The sequence below is a fragment of the Nerophis lumbriciformis genome, linkage group LG05 (genome assembly GCF_033978685.3).
Source record: "Nerophis lumbriciformis linkage group LG05, RoL_Nlum_v2.1, whole genome shotgun sequence".
Classification (NCBI taxonomy): Eukaryota; Metazoa; Chordata; class Actinopteri; order Syngnathiformes; family Syngnathidae; genus Nerophis; species Nerophis lumbriciformis.
In genome coordinates this window covers 3,090,001-3,109,394 of record NC_084552.2, presented here as the reverse complement: position 1 = coordinate 3,109,394, position 19,394 = coordinate 3,090,001, and the positions used below count along the sequence as shown (strand labels likewise).

General features: G+C 36.7%; 1 protein-coding gene across 1 annotated transcript in view; it reads left to right on the top strand.

Moving 5' to 3' along the window:
• The window catches only part of foxp2 (forkhead box P2), a 476,912-nt gene that overhangs the window by 332,822 nt on the left and 124,696 nt on the right, over positions 1-19,394 (top strand). The window contains exon 6 of the mRNA XM_061961406.1: positions 17,985-18,122. Within this exon, the coding sequence (XP_061817390.1) occupies positions 17,985-18,122 (138 nt within the window). The remainder of the gene's footprint in view (positions 1-17,984; positions 18,123-19,394) is intronic.

The following is a 19,394-nucleotide window of genomic DNA, read 5'->3' as shown; positions in this document are numbered from 1 at the left end:
ACGTGCAAAGAACAATTTAATTTGACTTTTGCTACGAGTTATTTCTTGAATTCAACAGTGTTTCTCACATCTTTTAGCAAAGTGCTGGCACTCGCAACTTTCTTTGGCCCCATGGTGGAATATTTAGCAGTCAAAATGCAACCCAATTCTCGACTAGTTTGTTACACATAATATTTGGCTATTCATTCATTTTGCTTACGTTTTCAACCAAAACAACAAGTTGGGCATACAAAAAAAAAAACGAGATAGCATTACTGTGTTACAGACGCCTAGAATTATAAACACAAAATGCACTTTTATAAATATTAATTATAGAATCACATGCGGACAACATTGCAATTATACTTTGCGATGATTTCTTTCTTGAATTCAGCTGTGTTTCTCACCTTTTTTTAATTAAAGTGCTGGTACTCGCAACTTTTTTTGGACCCATAGTGTCCAATTTTGCAGTCAAAGACATGCTTTGTTTGGGCCCTCAATTCTGGACTAGTTTGTCACACACAATATTTGGCTGTACGATAATTTTGCCTAAGATTTCAGTACAAAATGACAAGTGGGGTCTACGAAAACCGAGGTAACACGAATGCGTTACAGATACCCAAAAATGTAGACACAGCACCATAGTATCACATGTAGAAAACAATGCAGTTATACTTTACGAGTTCTTTCTTGAACTGAATAGTGTTTTCTCACCTCTTTTGTTAAAGTGCTGGCACTCACAACTTCTGTTGGCCCCATAGTGACTTTTTTCTGCAGTCAAAAACATGAGTCAGCCGTGCTTTTGTTTGGGACCCCAATTCAATGTTGTACTATGCAACAAGTTATTTCTTGAATTAAATAGTGTTTCTCACCTCTTTTACTAAAGTGCTGGCACTCACAACTTTTGTTGGCCCCATGGTGGATTTTTTTTGCAGTCTAAAACAAGAATCGGCATTGTTTTTTTGGGTGGGCCTCTCAATTCTAGACTAGTTTGTTACACACTATGTGGTTGTACGATAATTTTGCTAAAAATGTTAACAATAAACAATAAGTGAGGCGTACGGAAACTGAAGTAGTACTTATGCGTTACAGAGTCCCACAAATATGGATACAAAACACATTGTATAGAGATTAATCATAGTATCACATGTAGAAAACACTACAATTCTACTTTAAGACAAGTTATTTTTTGAATTAAATAGTGGTTCTCACCTCTTTTACTAAAGTGCTGGCACTCACAACTTTTGTTGGCCCCAATAGTGGATTTTTTTTGCAGTCTAAAACAAGAATATGCATTGTTTTTTGGGGGTGCCTCTCAATTCTAGACTTGTTTTTTACACACAATATGTTGCTTTACGATAATTCTGCTAAAAATGTTAACAATAAACAATAAGGGAGGCGTACGGAAACTGAGGTAGCACTAATGCGTTACAGAGACCCACAAATATGGACACAAAACACATTGTATAGAGTTTAATCATATTATCACATGTAGAAAACACAACAATTGTACTTTACGACAAGTTCTTTCTTGAATTAAATAGTGTTTCTCACCTCTTTTACGAAAGTGCTGGCACTCACAACTTTTGTTGGCCCCATGGTGGATTATTTTGCAGTCTAAAACAAGAATCGGCATTGTTTTTTTGGGTGGGCCTCTCAATTCTAGACTAGTTTGTTACACACAATATGTTGCTTTACGATAATTCTGCTAAAAATGTTAACAATAAACAATAAGAGAGGCGTACGGAAACTGAAGTAGCACTTATGCGTTACAGAGTCCCACAAATATGGACACAAAACACATTGTATAGAGATTAATCATATTATCACATGTAGAAAACACAACAATTGTACTTTGCGACAAGTTCTTTCTTGAATTAAATAGTGGTTCTCACCTCTTTTACTAAAATGCTGGCACTCACAACTTTTGTTGGCCCCATGGTGGATTATTTTGCAGTCTAAAACAAGAATCGGCATTGTTTTTTTGGGTGGGCCCCTCAATTCTAGACTAGTTTGTTACACACAATATGTTGCTTTACGATAATTTTGCTAAAAATGTTAATCATAAACAATAAGTGAGGCGTACGGAAACCGAGGTAGCACTTATGCGTTACAGAGACCCACAAATATGGACACAAAACACATTGTATAGAGATTAATCATAGTAAATCATGTAGAAAACACTACAATTCTACTTTAAGACAAGTTCTTTCTTGAATTAAATAGTGTTTCTCACCTCTTTTACTAATGTGCTGGCACTCACAACTTTTGTTGGCCCCATGGTGGATTATTTTGCAGTCTAAAACAAGAATCGGCGTTGTTTTTTTGGGTGGGCCTCTCAATTCTAGACTAGTTTGTTACACACAATATGTTGCTTTACGATAATTCTGCTAAAAATGTTAATCATAAACAATAACTGAGGCGTATGGAAACTGAGGTAGTACTTATGTGTTACAGAGTCCCACAAATATGGACACAAAACACATTGTATAGAGATTAATCATCTTATCACATGTAGAAAACACAACAATTGTACTCTGCAACAAGTTCTTTCTTGAATTAAATAGTTTTTCTAACCTCTTTTACGAAAGTGCTGGCACTCACAACTTTTGTTGGCCCCAATGGTGGATTATTTTGCAGTCTAAAACAAGAATCGGCATTGTTTTTTTGGGTGGGCCTCTCAATTCTAGACTAGTTTGTTACACATAATATGTTGCTTGTACGATAATTCTGCTAAAAATTTTAACAATAAACAATAAGAGAGGCGTACGGAAACTGAAGTAGCACTTATGCGTTACAGAGACCCACAAATATGGACACAAAACATTGTATAGATATTAATCATAGTATCGCATGCAGAAAACCCTGTAATTCTACTTTACGACAAGTTCTTTCTTGAATTAAATAGTGTTTCTCACCTCTTTTACGAAAGTGCTGGCACTCACAACTTTTGTTGGCCCCATGGTGGATTATTTTGCAGTCAAAAACAAGAATCGGCATTGTTTTATTGGGAGGCCACTCAATTCTAGACTAGTTTGTTACACACAATATGTTGCTTTACGATAATTCTGCTAAAAATGTTAATCATAAACAATAACTGAGGCGTATGGAAACTGAGGTCGCACTTTTGCGTTACAGAGACCCACAAATATGGACACAAAACACATAGTATAGAGATTAATCATAGTAAATCATGTAGAAAACACTACAATTCAAGTTCTTTCTTGAATTAAATAGTGTTTCTCACCTCTTTTACGAAAGTGCTGGCACTCACAACTTTTGTAGGCCCCAATGGTGGATTTATTTGCAGTCAAAAACAAGAATCGGCATTGTTTTTTGGGTGGGCCTCTCAATTCTAGACTAGTTTGTTACACACAATATGTTGCTTTACGATAATTCTGCTAAAAATTTTAACAATAAACAATAAGAGGGGCGTACGGAAACTGAGGTAGCACTAATGCGTTACAGAGACCCACAAATATGGACACAAAACACATAGTATAGAGATTAATCATAGTATCACATGTAGAAAACACTGCAATTCTACTTTACGACAAGTTATTTCTTGTATTAAATAGTGTGTCTCACCTTTTTCACTAAAGTGCTGGCACTCACAACTTTTGTTGGCCCCAATGGTGGATTTTTTTGTAGTCTAAAACAAGCATCGGCATTGTTTTTTTGGAGGGCCCCTCAATTCTAGACTAGTTTGTTACACACAATATGTGGTTGTACGATAATTCTGCTAAAAATGTTAACAATAAACAATAAGAGAGGCGTACGGAAACTGAAGTAGCACTTATGCGTTACAGAGTCCCACAAATATGGACACAAAACACATTGTATAGAGTTTAATCATAGTATCACATGTAGAAAACACTGCAATTGTACTTTATGACAAGTTCTTTCTTGAATTAAATAGTGTGTCTCACCTTTTTTACGAAAGTGCTGGCACTCACAACTTTTGTTGGCCCCATGGTGGATTATTTTGCAGTCAAAAACAAGAATTGGCATTGTTTTATTGGGTGGGCCTCTCAATTCTAGACTAGTTTGTTACACACAATATGTGGTTGTACGATAATTCTGCTAAAAATGTTAACAATAAACAATAAGAGAGGCGTACGGAAACTGAAGTAGCACTTATGCGTTACAGAGTCCCACAAATATGGACACAAAACACATTGTATATAGTTTAATCATATTATCACATGTAGAAAACACAACAATTGTACTTTACGACAAGTTCTTTCTTGAATTAAATAGTGTTTCTCACCTCTTTTACTAAAGTGCTAGCACTCACAACTTTTGGTGGCCCCAATGGTGGATTTTTTTGCAGTCTAAAACAAGAATTGGCATTGTTTTTTTGGAGAGCCCTCAATTCTAGACTAGTTTGTTACACACAATATGTTGTTTTACGATAATTTTGCTAAAAATGTTAATCATAAACAATAAGAGAGGCTTACGGAAACTGAAGTAGCACTTATGCGTTACAGAGACCCACAAATATGGACACAAAACACATTGTATAGAGTTTAATCATATTATCGCATGTAGAAAACACAACAATTGTACTTTACGGCAAGTTCTTTCTTGAATTAAATAGTGTTTCTAACCTCTTTTACTAAAGTGTTGGCACTCACAACTTTTGTTGGCCCCAATGGTGGATTTTTTTTTGCAGCCTAAAACAAGAATTGGCATTGTTTTTTGGGTGGGCCTCTCAATTCTAGACTAGTTTGTTACACACAATATGTTGCTTTACGATAATTCTGCTAAAAATTTTAACAATAAACAATAAGAGAGGCGTACGGAAACTGAAGTAGCACTTATGCGTTACACAGTCCCACAAATATGGACACAAAACACATTGTATAGAGTTTAATCATATTATCACATGTAGAAAACACAACAATTGTACTTTACGACAAGTTCTTTCTTGAATTAAATAGTGTGTCTCACCTCTTTTACGAAAGTGCTGGCACTCACAACTTTTGTTGGCCCCATGGTGGATTATTTTGCAGTCAAAAACAAGAATCGGCGTTGTTTTTTTGGGTGGGCCTCTCAATTCTAGACTAGTTTGTTACACACAATATGTTGCTTTACGATAATTCTGCTAAAAATGTTAATCATAAACAATAAGTGAGGCGTACGGAAACCGAGATAGCACTTATGCGTTACAGAGACCCACAAATATGGACACAAAACACATAGTATAGATATTAATCATAGTAAATCATGTAGAAAACACTAAAATTCAAGTTCTTTCTTGAATTAAATAGTGTGTCTCACCTCTTTTACTAAAGTGCTGGCACTCACAACTTTTGTTGGCCCCAATGGTGGATTATTTTGCAGTCTAAAACAAGAATCGGCATTGTTTTTTTGGGGTGCCCCTCAATTCTAGACTAGTTTGTTACACACAATATGTTGCTTTACGATAATTCTGCTAAAAATGTTAACAATAAACAATAAGAGAGGCGTACGGAAACTGAGGTAGCACTAATGCGTTACAGAGACCCACAAATATGGACACAAAACACATTGTATAGAGTTTAATCATATTATCACATGTAGAAAACACAACAATTGTACTTTACGACAAGTTCTTTCTTGAATTAAATAGTGTTTCTCACCTCTTTTACTAAAGTGCTGGCACTCACAACTTTTGTTGGCCCCATGGTGGATTATTTTGCAGTCTAAAACAAGAATCGGCATTGTTTTTTTGGGTGGGCCTCTCAATTCTAGACTAGTTTGTTACACACAATATGTTGCTTTACGATAATTCTGCTAAAAATGTTAATCATAAACAATAACTGAGGCGTACGGAAACCGAGGTAGCACTTACAGAGACCCACAAATATGGACACAAAACATTTTATATATATTAATCATAGTATCACATGTAGAAAACCCTGTAATTCTACTTTACGACAAGTTCTTTCTTGAATTAAATAGTGTTTCTCACCTCTTTTACGAAAGTGCTGGCACTCACAACTTTTGTTGGCCCCATGGTGGATTATTTTGCAGTCTAAAACAAGAATCGGCATTGTTTTTTTGGGTGGGCCTCTCAATTCTAGACTAGTTTGTTACACACAATATGTTGCTTTACGATAATTCTGCTAAAAATGTTAACAATAAACAATAAGAGAGGCGTACGGAAACTGAAGTAGCACTTATGCGTTACAGAGTCCCACAAATATGGACACAAAACACATTGTATAGAGATTAATCATATTATCACATGTAGAAAACACAACAATTGTACTTTGCGACAAGTTCTTTCTTGAATTAAATAGTGGTTCTCACCTCTTTTACTAAAATGCTGGCACTCACAACTTTTGTTGGCCCCATGGTGGATTATTTTGCAGTCTAAAACAAGAATCGGCATTGTTTTTTTGGGTGGGCCCCTCAATTCTAGACTAGTTTGTTACACACAATATGTTGCTTTACGATAATTTTGCTAAAAATGTTAATCATAAACAATAAGTGAGGCGTACGGAAACCGAGGTAGCACTTATGCGTTACAGAGACCCACAAATATGGACACAAAACACATTGTATAGAGATTAATCATAGTAAATCATGTAGAAAACACTACAATTCTACTTTAAGACAAGTTCTTTCTTGAATTAAATAGTGTTTCTCACCTCTTTTACTAATGTGCTGGCACTCACAACTTTTGTTGGCCCCATGGTGGATTATTTTGCAGTCTAAAACAAGAATCGGCGTTGTTTTTTTGGGTGGGCCTCTCAATTCTAGACTAGTTTGTTACACACAATATGTTGCTTTACGATAATTCTGCTAAAAATGTTAATCATAAACAATAACTGAGGCGTATGGAAACTGAGGTAGTACTTATGTGTTACAGAGTCCCACAAATATGGACACAAAACACATTGTATAGAGATTAATCATCTTATCACATGTAGAAAACACAACAATTGTACTCTGCAACAAGTTCTTTCTTGAATTAAATAGTTTTTCTAACCTCTTTTACGAAAGTGCTGGCACTCACAACTTTTGTTGGCCCCAATGGTGGATTATTTTGCAGTCTAAAACAAGAATCGGCATTGTTTTTTTGGGTGGGCCTCTCAATTCTAGACTAGTTTGTTACACATAATATGTTGCTTGTACGATAATTCTGCTAAAAATTTTAACAATAAACAATAAGAGAGGCGTACGGAAACTGAAGTAGCACTTATGCGTTACAGAGACCCACAAATATGGACACAAAACATTGTATAGATATTAATCATAGTATCGCATGCAGAAAACCCTGTAATTCTACTTTACGACAAGTTCTTTCTTGAATTAAATAGTGTTTCTCACCTCTTTTACGAAAGTGCTGGCACTCACAACTTTTGTTGGCCCCATGGTGGATTATTTTGCAGTCAAAAACAAGAATCGGCATTGTTTTATTGGGAGGCCACTCAATTCTAGACTAGTTTGTTACACACAATATGTTGCTTTACGATAATTCTGCTAAAAATGTTAATCATAAACAATAACTGAGGCGTATGGAAACTGAGGTCGCACTTTTGCGTTACAGAGACCCACAAATATGGACACAAAACACATAGTATAGAGATTAATCATAGTAAATCATGTAGAAAACACTACAATTCAAGTTCTTTCTTGAATTAAATAGTGTTTCTCACCTCTTTTACGAAAGTGCTGGCACTCACAACTTTTGTAGGCCCCAATGGTGGATTTATTTGCAGTCAAAAACAAGAATCGGCATTGTTTTTTGGGTGGGCCTCTCAATTCTAGACTAGTTTGTTACACACAATATGTTGCTTTACGATAATTCTGCTAAAAATTTTAACAATAAACAATAAGAGGGGCGTACGGAAACTGAGGTAGCACTAATGCGTTACAGAGACCCACAAATATGGACACAAAACACATAGTATAGAGATTAATCATAGTATCACATGTAGAAAACACTGCAATTCTACTTTACGACAAGTTATTTCTTGTATTAAATAGTGTGTCTCACCTTTTTCACTAAAGTGCTGGCACTCACAACTTTTGTTGGCCCCAATGGTGGATTTTTTTGTAGTCTAAAACAAGCATCGGCATTGTTTTTTTGGAGGGCCCCTCAATTCTAGACTAGTTTGTTACACACAATATGTGGTTGTACGATAATTCTGCTAAAAATGTTAACAATAAACAATAAGAGAGGCGTACGGAAACTGAAGTAGCACTTATGCGTTACAGAGTCCCACAAATATGGACACAAAACACATTGTATAGAGTTTAATCATAGTATCACATGTAGAAAACACTGCAATTGTACTTTATGACAAGTTCTTTCTTGAATTAAATAGTGTGTCTCACCTTTTTTACGAAAGTGCTGGCACTCACAACTTTTGTTGGCCCCATGGTGGATTATTTTGCAGTCAAAAACAAGAATTGGCATTGTTTTATTGGGTGGGCCTCTCAATTCTAGACTAGTTTGTTACACACAATATGTGGTTGTACGATAATTCTGCTAAAAATGTTAACAATAAACAATAAGAGAGGCGTACGGAAACTGAAGTAGCACTTATGCGTTACAGAGTCCCACAAATATGGACACAAAACACATTGTATATAGTTTAATCATATTATCACATGTAGAAAACACAACAATTGTACTTTACGACAAGTTCTTTCTTGAATTAAATAGTGTTTCTCACCTCTTTTACTAAAGTGCTAGCACTCACAACTTTTGGTGGCCCCAATGGTGGATTTTTTTGCAGTCTAAAACAAGAATTGGCATTGTTTTTTTGGAGAGCCCTCAATTCTAGACTAGTTTGTTACACACAATATGTTGTTTTACGATAATTTTGCTAAAAATGTTAATCATAAACAATAAGAGAGGCTTACGGAAACTGAAGTAGCACTTATGCGTTACAGAGACCCACAAATATGGACACAAAACACATTGTATAGAGTTTAATCATATTATCGCATGTAGAAAACACAACAATTGTACTTTACGGCAAGTTCTTTCTTGAATTAAATAGTGTTTCTAACCTCTTTTACTAAAGTGTTGGCACTCACAACTTTTGTTGGCCCCAATGGTGGATTTTTTTTTGCAGCCTAAAACAAGAATTGGCATTGTTTTTTGGGTGGGCCTCTCAATTCTAGACTAGTTTGTTACACACAATATGTTGCTTTACGATAATTCTGCTAAAAATTTTAACAATAAACAATAAGAGAGGCGTACGGAAACTGAAGTAGCACTTATGCGTTACACAGTCCCACAAATATGGACACAAAACACATTGTATAGAGTTTAATCATATTATCACATGTAGAAAACACAACAATTGTACTTTACGACAAGTTCTTTCTTGAATTAAATAGTGTGTCTCACCTCTTTTACGAAAGTGCTGGCACTCACAACTTTTGTTGGCCCCATGGTGGATTATTTTGCAGTCAAAAACAAGAATCGGCGTTGTTTTTTTGGGTGGGCCTCTCAATTCTAGACTAGTTTGTTACACACAATATGTTGCTTTACGATAATTCTGCTAAAAATGTTAATCATAAACAATAAGTGAGGCGTACGGAAACCGAGATAGCACTTATGCGTTACAGAGACCCACAAATATGGACACAAAACACATAGTATAGATATTAATCATAGTAAATCATGTAGAAAACACTAAAATTCAAGTTCTTTCTTGAATTAAATAGTGTGTCTCACCTCTTTTACTAAAGTGCTGGCACTCACAACTTTTGTTGGCCCCAATGGTGGATTATTTTGCAGTCTAAAACAAGAATCGGCATTGTTTTTTTGGGGTGCCCCTCAATTCTAGACTAGTTTGTTACACACAATATGTTGCTTTACGATAATTCTGCTAAAAATGTTAACAATAAACAATAAGAGAGGCGTACGGAAACTGAGGTAGCACTAATGCGTTACAGAGACCCACAAATATGGACACAAAACACATTGTATAGAGTTTAATCATATTATCACATGTAGAAAACACAACAATTGTACTTTACGACAAGTTCTTTCTTGAATTAAATAGTGTTTCTCACCTCTTTTACTAAAGTGCTGGCACTCACAACTTTTGTTGGCCCCATGGTGGATTATTTTGCAGTCTAAAACAAGAATCGGCATTGTTTTTTTGGGTGGGCCTCTCAATTCTAGACTAGTTTGTTACACACAATATGTTGCTTTACGATAATTCTGCTAAAAATGTTAATCATAAACAATAACTGAGGCGTACGGAAACCGAGGTAGCACTTACAGAGACCCACAAATATGGACACAAAACATTTTATATATATTAATCATAGTATCACATGTAGAAAACCCTGTAATTCTACTTTACGACAAGTTCTTTCTTGAATTAAATAGTGTTTTTCACCTCTTTTACGAAAGTGCTGGCACTCACAACTTTTGTTGGCCCCAATGGTGGATTTTTTTGCAGTTTAAAACAAGAATCGGCATTGTTTTATTGGGAGGCCCTTCAATTCTAGACTAGTTTGTTACACACAATATGTGGTTGTACGATAATTTTGCTAAAAATGTTGATCATAAACAATAAGGGAGGCTTACGGAAACCGAGGTAGCACTTAAGTGTTACATAGACCCACAAATATGGATACAAAACACATTGTATAGAGATTAATCATAGTATCACATGTAGAAAACACAACAATTCTACTTTAAGACAAGTTCTTTCTTGAATTAAATAGTGTGTCCCACCTCTTTTACTAAAGTGCTGGCACTCACAACTTTTGTTGGCCCCATGGTGGATTATTTTGCAGCCTAAAACAAGAATCGGCATTGTTTTTTTGGGTGGGCCTCTCAATTCTAGACTAGTTTGTTACACACAATATGTTGCTTTACGATAATTCTGCTAAAAATTTTAACAATAAACAATAAGAGAGGCGTACGGAAACCGAGGTAGCACTTACAGAGACCCACAAATATGGACACAAAACATTTTATATATATTAATCATAGTATCACATGTAGAAAACCCTGTAATTCTACTTTAAGACAAGTTATTTCTTGAATTAAATAGTGTTTCTCACCTCTTTTACGAAAGTGCTGGCACTCACAACTTTTTTGGGCCCCATGGTGACTTTTATTGCCGTCAAAAACATGAGTCAGCAATGCTCTGTTGGGGACTCCAATATATGACCGTACGATCATTTTGCTTGCATTTTTTTTATGAAAAACGACAAGCCAGCACTCTTCCGCTGTTTGTGTCTCAAATGCTTATACCGGAAAAAGAAATCGTGACTTTTTCTTTGTGTAAATGCATTTTTATTTTTCCCACTTTTAATTCCCTGCATTATTCATCTTACAGGTATTTGACCGTGAACGCCTTTATTTCGCCGCTTTCAAGCACTTTCAAGCACGAAGGGTAGAATTGGAGCGTCATTATTTTACATATGCATGCGCATACGTTTATGTTAAATCCTGAAGCCTCGCACCGAAACAACAAAAAAAAAGAAGCAGCCCCCACGTCTTCCAATTAATGCTCTTAACGAGTGCATCTTTAATGTTGTGTCCCATTGTGACGAAAGCAGCGGTGGCTGGAGGGGTAATTACTTACCTTGCCGATGTACCTCGAAGGGTTAATAACGTTGAAGGTGTAAGCGTGCCATTTGCATAATTACACACAGGAGAGGAGGGAGGGGGGGGGGTTGTTTAAATTGCAACTTCAAATTTTTTGCAGCCTTTTGTTGTGAATGCATCTTCTCGTCCAGAAAGGGCTACTTTCTTTCACGTCCCGCCGCACCTTCCGCGGAGTGAACCTCCTCTCTAATGAACAATGGAGGCAGGATTTGTTTGAACATGAATATGAATGTGCAGCAGGGGCCGGCTGCAGGTTGACCTTCAGCTGTGATTTTCAGTTCATCAGGATTAGTCAAGGCGGGCGATCAGGAGCCACTAATGCATAATGACTTCTAAAATGAAAAATGTGTAGTGACCATGCAAATGTCTCGGCTAATCAAAGGGGGGGGGGGCTAAACAAGGACATGTCAAGGCCTGACAGCCGGCAAGGAAGGAGGAAAGGAGGCTAGGGGAGACATGCATGGAAAGTAATCAAGGCAGCTTGATTAGCCCCACGATGAGGACAGGGATGTCTTATTGGCCCCTTGACACACCATATAGGCCGCATACTGTCATGGCCGCCGCTGCTGCTGCAATTAGTGTCAGCCCAGGCTGGGCCCATGTTGATATTTTCATTGTTTTCCTGCAGAAATACGAGGAGGGGGTCATTGAATACAGTGTTGCACTTAATAACCCATCTGTCAGGCGGGAGTTTCGTCCCGCTTACGAAAAACAATGTTTTTTTTTTTTCAGGTAACCCGTTTTGACGAACAATGCGTTATTTTTTATTTTTTTTGCAACAGTAGTTTGATTAAATTATTTCGACTCACCTTCCATGGCAGGCAAAAACAGTTTTTTTGCCTGCACATCAATGAAGGAGATAAATAAAAATGAATGAAAGTGCTGCAGTGTATTAAAAAAAATAAAAAGATAATAAAAAAATAAATACAAATAAAAACTAGAACAGCCAAATAGCTAAAACTAGTATGCATATATCTAAAAAAAAAAGGCTTTTTTAAAAAGAATTTTTTTTAAGCCTTTTTTAAAAGCATCCACAGTCTGTGGTGCCCTCAGGTGGTCAGGGAACAGAACATACTGGGAGCGGCGGAGCAGAAACCACACAAAATCATCAACAAGCAAACTAATTTAAAGACTCTGTTAAAACTTTCCTTTTAAAAACCTGTTTTTGCCTGCCATGTAAGGTGAGTCGTTGATGATGAAATAAAATGTCTTAATGATAGTAAAACATCCACCGTATTCATGGAGTTGTGGTATAGATAATAATTGGGTATAACAGATATTTTTTTAGTGGAATTTAGTGTCATTTTAAGCAAAATATTATGCAATATTTGTGGAACAAAATGTCTAAATAATACTAAAACAGACCCCATCTACGTGGAGTTGTAGTGTAGATAATAATTGGGCATCACAGGTACTCTATAGGGGAATTTTGTGTAATTTTAAGGAAAATGTTATGCGATATTTGTGGGAAATGTGCATAATCCAGTCAAAGATAATAAATAAATAAATAAATAAATACAAATAAAAACTAGAACAGCCAAATAGCTAAAACTAGTTTGCATATATCTAAAAAAAAAAGAAGGGTTTTTAAGCCTTTTTTAAAAGCATCCACAGTCTGTGGTGCCCTCAGGTGGTCAGGGAACAGAACAGACTGGGAGCGGCGGAGCAGAAACCAAACAAAATCATCAACAAGCAAACTAATTTAAAGACTCTGTTAAAATATTACTTTCCTTTTAAAAACCTGTTTTTGCTTGCCATGTAAGGTGAGTCGTTGATGATGAAATAAAATGTCTTAATTATAGTAAAACATCCACCGTATTCATGGAGTTGTGGTATAGATAATAATTGGGTACAACAGGTATTTTTTGGTGGAATTTAGTGTCATTTTAAGCAAAATATTATGCAATATCTGTGGAACAAAATGTCTAAATAATACTAAAACAGACCCCATCTACGTGGAGTTGTAGTGTAGATAATAATTGGGCATCACAGGTACTCTATAGGGGAATTTTGTGTAATTTTAAGGAAAATATTATGCGATATTTGTGGGAAATGTGCATAATCCAGTCAAAGATAATAAAAAAAAAAATACAAATAAAAACTAGAACAGCCAAATAGCTAAAACTAGTATGCATATATCTAAAAAAAAAGAAGGCTTTTTAAAAAAAAAAAGAAGGGTTTTTAAGCCTTTTTTAAAAGCATCCACAGTCTGTGGTACCCTCAGGTGGTCAGGGAACAGAACAGACTGGGAGCGGCGGAGCAGAAACCAAACAAAATCATCGACAAGCAAACTAATTTAAAGACTCTGTTAAAATATTACTTTCCTTTTAAAAACCTGTTTTTGCCTGCCATGTAAGGTGAGTCGTTGATGATGAAATAAAATGTCTTAATGATAGTAAAACATCCACCGTATTCATGGAGTTGTAGTATAGATAATAATTGGGTATAACAGGTATTTTTTTAGTGGAATTTAGTGTCATTTTAAGCAAAATATTATGCAATATTTGTGGAACAAAATGTCTAAATAATACTAAAACAGACCCCATTTACATGGAGTTGTAGTGTAGATAATAATTGGGCATCACAGGTACTCTATAGGGGAATTTTGTGTAATTTTAAGGAAAATATTGTGCAATATTTGTGGGAAATGTGCATAATCCAGTCAAAGATAATAAAAAAATAAATACAAATAAAAACTAGAACAGCCAAATAGCTGAAACTAGTATGCATATATCTAAAAAAAAAAGAGGCTTTTTTAAAAAAAAGAAGGGTTTTTAAGCCTTTTTTAAAAGCATCCACAGTCTGTGGTGCCCTCAGGTGGTCAGGGAACAGAACAGACTTGGAGCAGCGGAGCAGAAACCAAACAAAATCATCAACAAGCAAACTAATTTAAAGACTCTGTTAAAATATGACTTTCCTTTTAAAAACCTGTTTTTGCCTGCCATGTAAGGTGAGTCGATGATGATGAAATAAAATGTCTTAATGATAGTAAAACATCCACCGTATTCATGGAGTTGTAGTATAGATAATAATTGGGTATAACAGGTATTTTTTAGTGGAATTTAGTGTCATATTAAGCAAAATATTATGCAATATTTGTGGAACAAAATGTCTAAATAATACTAAAACAGACCCCATCTACGTGGAGTTGTAGTGTAGATAATAATTGGGCATCACAGGTACTCTATAGGGGAATTTTGTGTAATTTTAAGGAAAATATTATGCAATATTTGTGGGAAATGTGCATAATCCAGTCAAAGATAATAAAAAAAAATAAATACAAATAAAAACTAGAACAGCCAAATAGCTAAAACTAGTATGCATATATCTAAAAAAAAAAAAGGCTTTTTTAAAAAAAAGAAGGGTTTTTAAGCCTTTTTTAAAAGCATCCACAGTCTGTGGTGCCCTCAGGTGGTCAGGGAACAGAACAGACTGGGAGCGGCGGAGCAGAAACCAAACAAAATCATCAACAAGCAAACTAATTTAAAGACTCTGTTAAAATATTACTTTCCTTTTAAAAACCTGTTTTTGCCTGCCATGTAAGGTGAGTCGTTGATGATGAAATAAAATGTCTTAATGATAGTAAAACATCCACCGTATTCATGGAGTTGTAGTATAGATAATAATTGGGTATAACAGGTATTTTTTAGTGGAATTTAGTGTCATTTTAAGCAAAATATTATGCAATATTTGTGGAACAAAATGTCTAAATAATACTAAAACAGACCCCATCTACGTGGAGTTGTAGTGTAGATAATAATTGGGCATCACAGGTACTCTATAGGGGAATTTTGTGTAATTTTAAGGAAAATATTAAGCAATATTTGTGGGAAATGTGCATAATCCAGTCAAAGATAATAAAAAAATAAATACAAATAAAAAACTTTTTTTTTTAGTTTAGTATTATTTTTAGTATTATTTAGACATTTTGTTCCACAAATATTGCATAATATTTTGCTTAAAATGAGTCTTTAAATTAGTTTGCTTGTTGATGATTTTGTTTGGTTTCTGCTCCGCCGCTCCCAGTCTGTTCTGTTCCCTGACCACCTGAGGGCACCACAGACTGTGGATGCTTTTAAAAAAGCCTTAAAAACCCATCTTTTTAAAAAAGGCTTTTTTTCAAATATATGCATACTAGTTTTAGCTAGGATACATGATGCTTAGTGTGTCGCTAAAGCTGGATCTGTTGAGCACACAGCTTCTAAAACTTGTACATCATCCTCCTTATGTTCAGGCTCAAAAAATGTAGGTTTGTGGATCATCATGCTGTTTTGAGGCATGTTAAAAAAAAATAATGCACTTTGTGACTTCAATAATAAATATGGCAGTGCCATGTTGGCATTTTTTTCCCCATAACTTGAGTTGATTTATTTTGAAAAACCTTGTTACATTGTTTAATGCATCCAGCGGGGCATCACAACAAAATGAGGCATAAAATGTGTTAATTCCATGACTATATCGGTATCGGTTGATATCGGAATCGGTAATTAAGAGTTGGACAATATCGGCAAAAAAAGCCATTATCGGACATCTCTAAGCAATACGGATACATGATGCTTAGTGTGTCGCTAAAGCTGGATCTGTTGAGCACACAGCTTCTAAAACTTGTACATCATCCTCCTTATATTCAGGCTCAAAAAATGTAAGTTTGTGGATCATCATGCTGTTTTGAGGCATGTTAAAAAAAATAATGCACTTTGTGACTTCAATAATAAATATGGCAGTGCCATGTTGGCATTTTTTTTCCATAACTTGAGTTGATTTAGTTTGAAAAACCTTGTTACATTGTTTAATGCATCCAGCGGGGCATCACAACAAAATGAGGCATAAAATGTGTTAATTCCATGACTATATCGGTATCGGTTGATATCGGAATCGGTAATTAAGAGTTGGACAATATCGGAATATCGGCAAAAAAAGCCATTATCGGACATCTCTAAGCAATACGGATACATGATGCTTAGTGTGTCGCTAAAGCTGGATCTGTTGAGCACACAGCTTCTAAAACTTGTACATCATCCTCCTTATATTCAGGCTCAAAAAATTTAAGTTTGTGGATCATCATGCTGTTTTGAGGCATGTTAAAAAAAATAATGCACTTTGTGACTTCAATAATAAATATGGCAGTGCCATGTTGGCATTTTTTTTCCCATAACTTGAGTTGATTTATTTTGAAAAACCTTGTTACATTGTTTAATGCATCCAGTGGGGCATCACAACAAAATGAGGCATAAAATGTGTTAATTCCATGACTATATCGGTATCGGTTGATATCGGTAATTAAGAGTTGGACAATATCGGAATATCGGCAAAAAAAAAGCCATTATCGGACATCTCTAAGCAATACGGATACATGACGCTTAGTGTGTCGCTAACGCTGGATCTGTTGAGCACACAGCTTCTAAAACTTGTACATCATCCTCCTTATATTCAGGCTCAAAAAATGTAAGTTTGTGGATCATCATGCTGTTTTGAGGCATGTTAAAAAAAAATAATGCACTTTGTGACTTCAATAATAAATATGGCACTTTTTTCCCCATAACTTGAGTTGATTTATTTGGAAAAACCTTGTTACATTGTTTAATGCATCACAACAAAATTAGGCATAAAATGTGTTAATTCCACGACTGTATATATATATCGGTATCGGTTGATATCGGAATCGGTAATTAAGAGTTGGACAATATCGGCAAAAAAAGCCATTATCGGACATCTCTAAGCAATACGGATACATGACGCTTAGTGTGTCGCTAACGCTGGATCTGTTGAGCACACCGCTTCTAAAACTTGTACATCATCCTCCTTATATTCAGGCTCAAAAAATGTAAGTTTGTGGATCATCATGCTGTTTTGAGGCATGTTAAAAAAAAATAATGCACTTTGTGACTTCAATAATAAATATGGCAGTGCCATGTTGGCATTTTTTTTCCCCATAACTTGAGTTGATTTATTTTGAAAAACCTTGTTACATTGTTTAATGCATCCAGCGGGGCATCACAACAAAATGAGGCATAAAATGTGTTAATTCCACAACTGTATATATATCGGTATCGGTTGATATCGGAATCGGTAATTAAGAGTTGGACAATATCGGAATATCGGCCAAAAAAAAAAGCCATTATCGGACATCTGTAACGGTAACCAACTGGGGCAAAATCATGTCCAAAACCGAATCGTACAAGATTTTTTAATTATTTTTTTTTTTTTCAAATAAATACAAGCAGTGACCTCACTTCTCGGTCACGCAATTTCCCATTAGCACCATTGATAGAAGCTAATTAAGGTCTACTTCTATTTAAATCCTTTCCTTGTCCCCACTGGGGCCGGGGGGAACAGGAAGGGAAAATAAGACGAGCAACACAAATACCCGTCCTTCAGGTTCCCGCCGTCGTCCTTCTTTAACGCCGCACTTTGTGTTTTGCAGGTTCCGGTCTCAGTGGCCATGATGAGTCCCCAGGTGATCACGCCGCAACAGATGCAGCAGATCCTCCAGCAGCAGGTGCTCTCCCCGCAGCAGCTCCAGGCCCTCCTCCAGCAGCAGCAGGCCGTCATGCTGCAGCAGGTAGCCTCCGCTGAGTTTAACTGAGCACTCATGCAGCCTCAGAGCACCACCCGGGCACGGTTAACTCAGTGTTAACATTATAGTCCGAAATTTTTTCTTCGGTGAACCGCAGCTCCCCAGTGTCGGCGGCACTCATGCAGCCCCAGGCCGTGACGCTACCGCCACCATGCTTGACTATAGGCGAGGCATATCCGTCTCAATACTGGGGACGACGTGGCTCGCCAGGAATACATTTCCCAGTTGATCATGTTGCATGCCTTCGTAGGAACAAAACTTGAGTATAACCTAGCACTCATGCAGCCCCATTCCATGACGCCACCGCCACCTAGACACGGTTAACTCAGCGGTCACATTATGTTGTCAGATAGTTCGATAATGTTTCTTCAGTGAACCGAAGCTTCCAAGTGAAGGCAGCACTCATGCAGCCCCCATGCCATGACGCCACCGCCACCTAGACACGGTTAACTCAGCGGTCACATTATGTTGTCAGGTATTCCGATAATGTTTCTTCAGTGAACTAAAGCTTCCAAGTGAAGGCGGCACTCATGCAGCCCCATTCCATGACGCTACCGCCACCTAGACACGGTTAACTCAGCGGTCACATTATGTTGTCAGGTATTCCGATAATGTTTCTTCAGTGAACAAAAGCTTCCAAGTGAAGGCGGCACTCATGCAGCCCCCATGCCATGACGCCACCGCCAAAAAGACACGGTTAACTCAGCGGTCACATTATGTTGTCAGGTATTCCGATAATGTTTCTTCAGTGAACAAAAGCTTCCAAGTGAAGGCGGCACTCATGCAGCCCCATGCCATGACGCTACCACCACCTAGACACGGTTAACTCAGCGGTCACATTATGTTGTCAGATAGTTCGATAATGTTTCTTCAGTGAACCAAAGCTTCCAAGTGAAGGCGGCACTCATGCAGCCCCCATGCCATGACGCCACCGCCACCTAGACACGGTTAACTCAGTGATCACATTATGTTGTCAGGTAGTTCGATAATGTTTCTTCAGTGAACCAAAGCTTTCAAGTGAAGGCGGCACTCATGCAGCCCCCATGCCATGACGCCACCGCCACCTAGACACGGTTAACTCAGCGGTCACATTATGTTGTCTGTAGTTCGATAATGTTTCTTCAGTGAACAAAAGCTTCCAAGTGAAGGCGGCACTCATGCAGCCCCATGCCATGACGCTACCGCCACACTTTACCCACCTGCTCTCAGTGCCACCCACACTGGTTTAAATGTAACTTAGGTATTGGGTTTCACTAT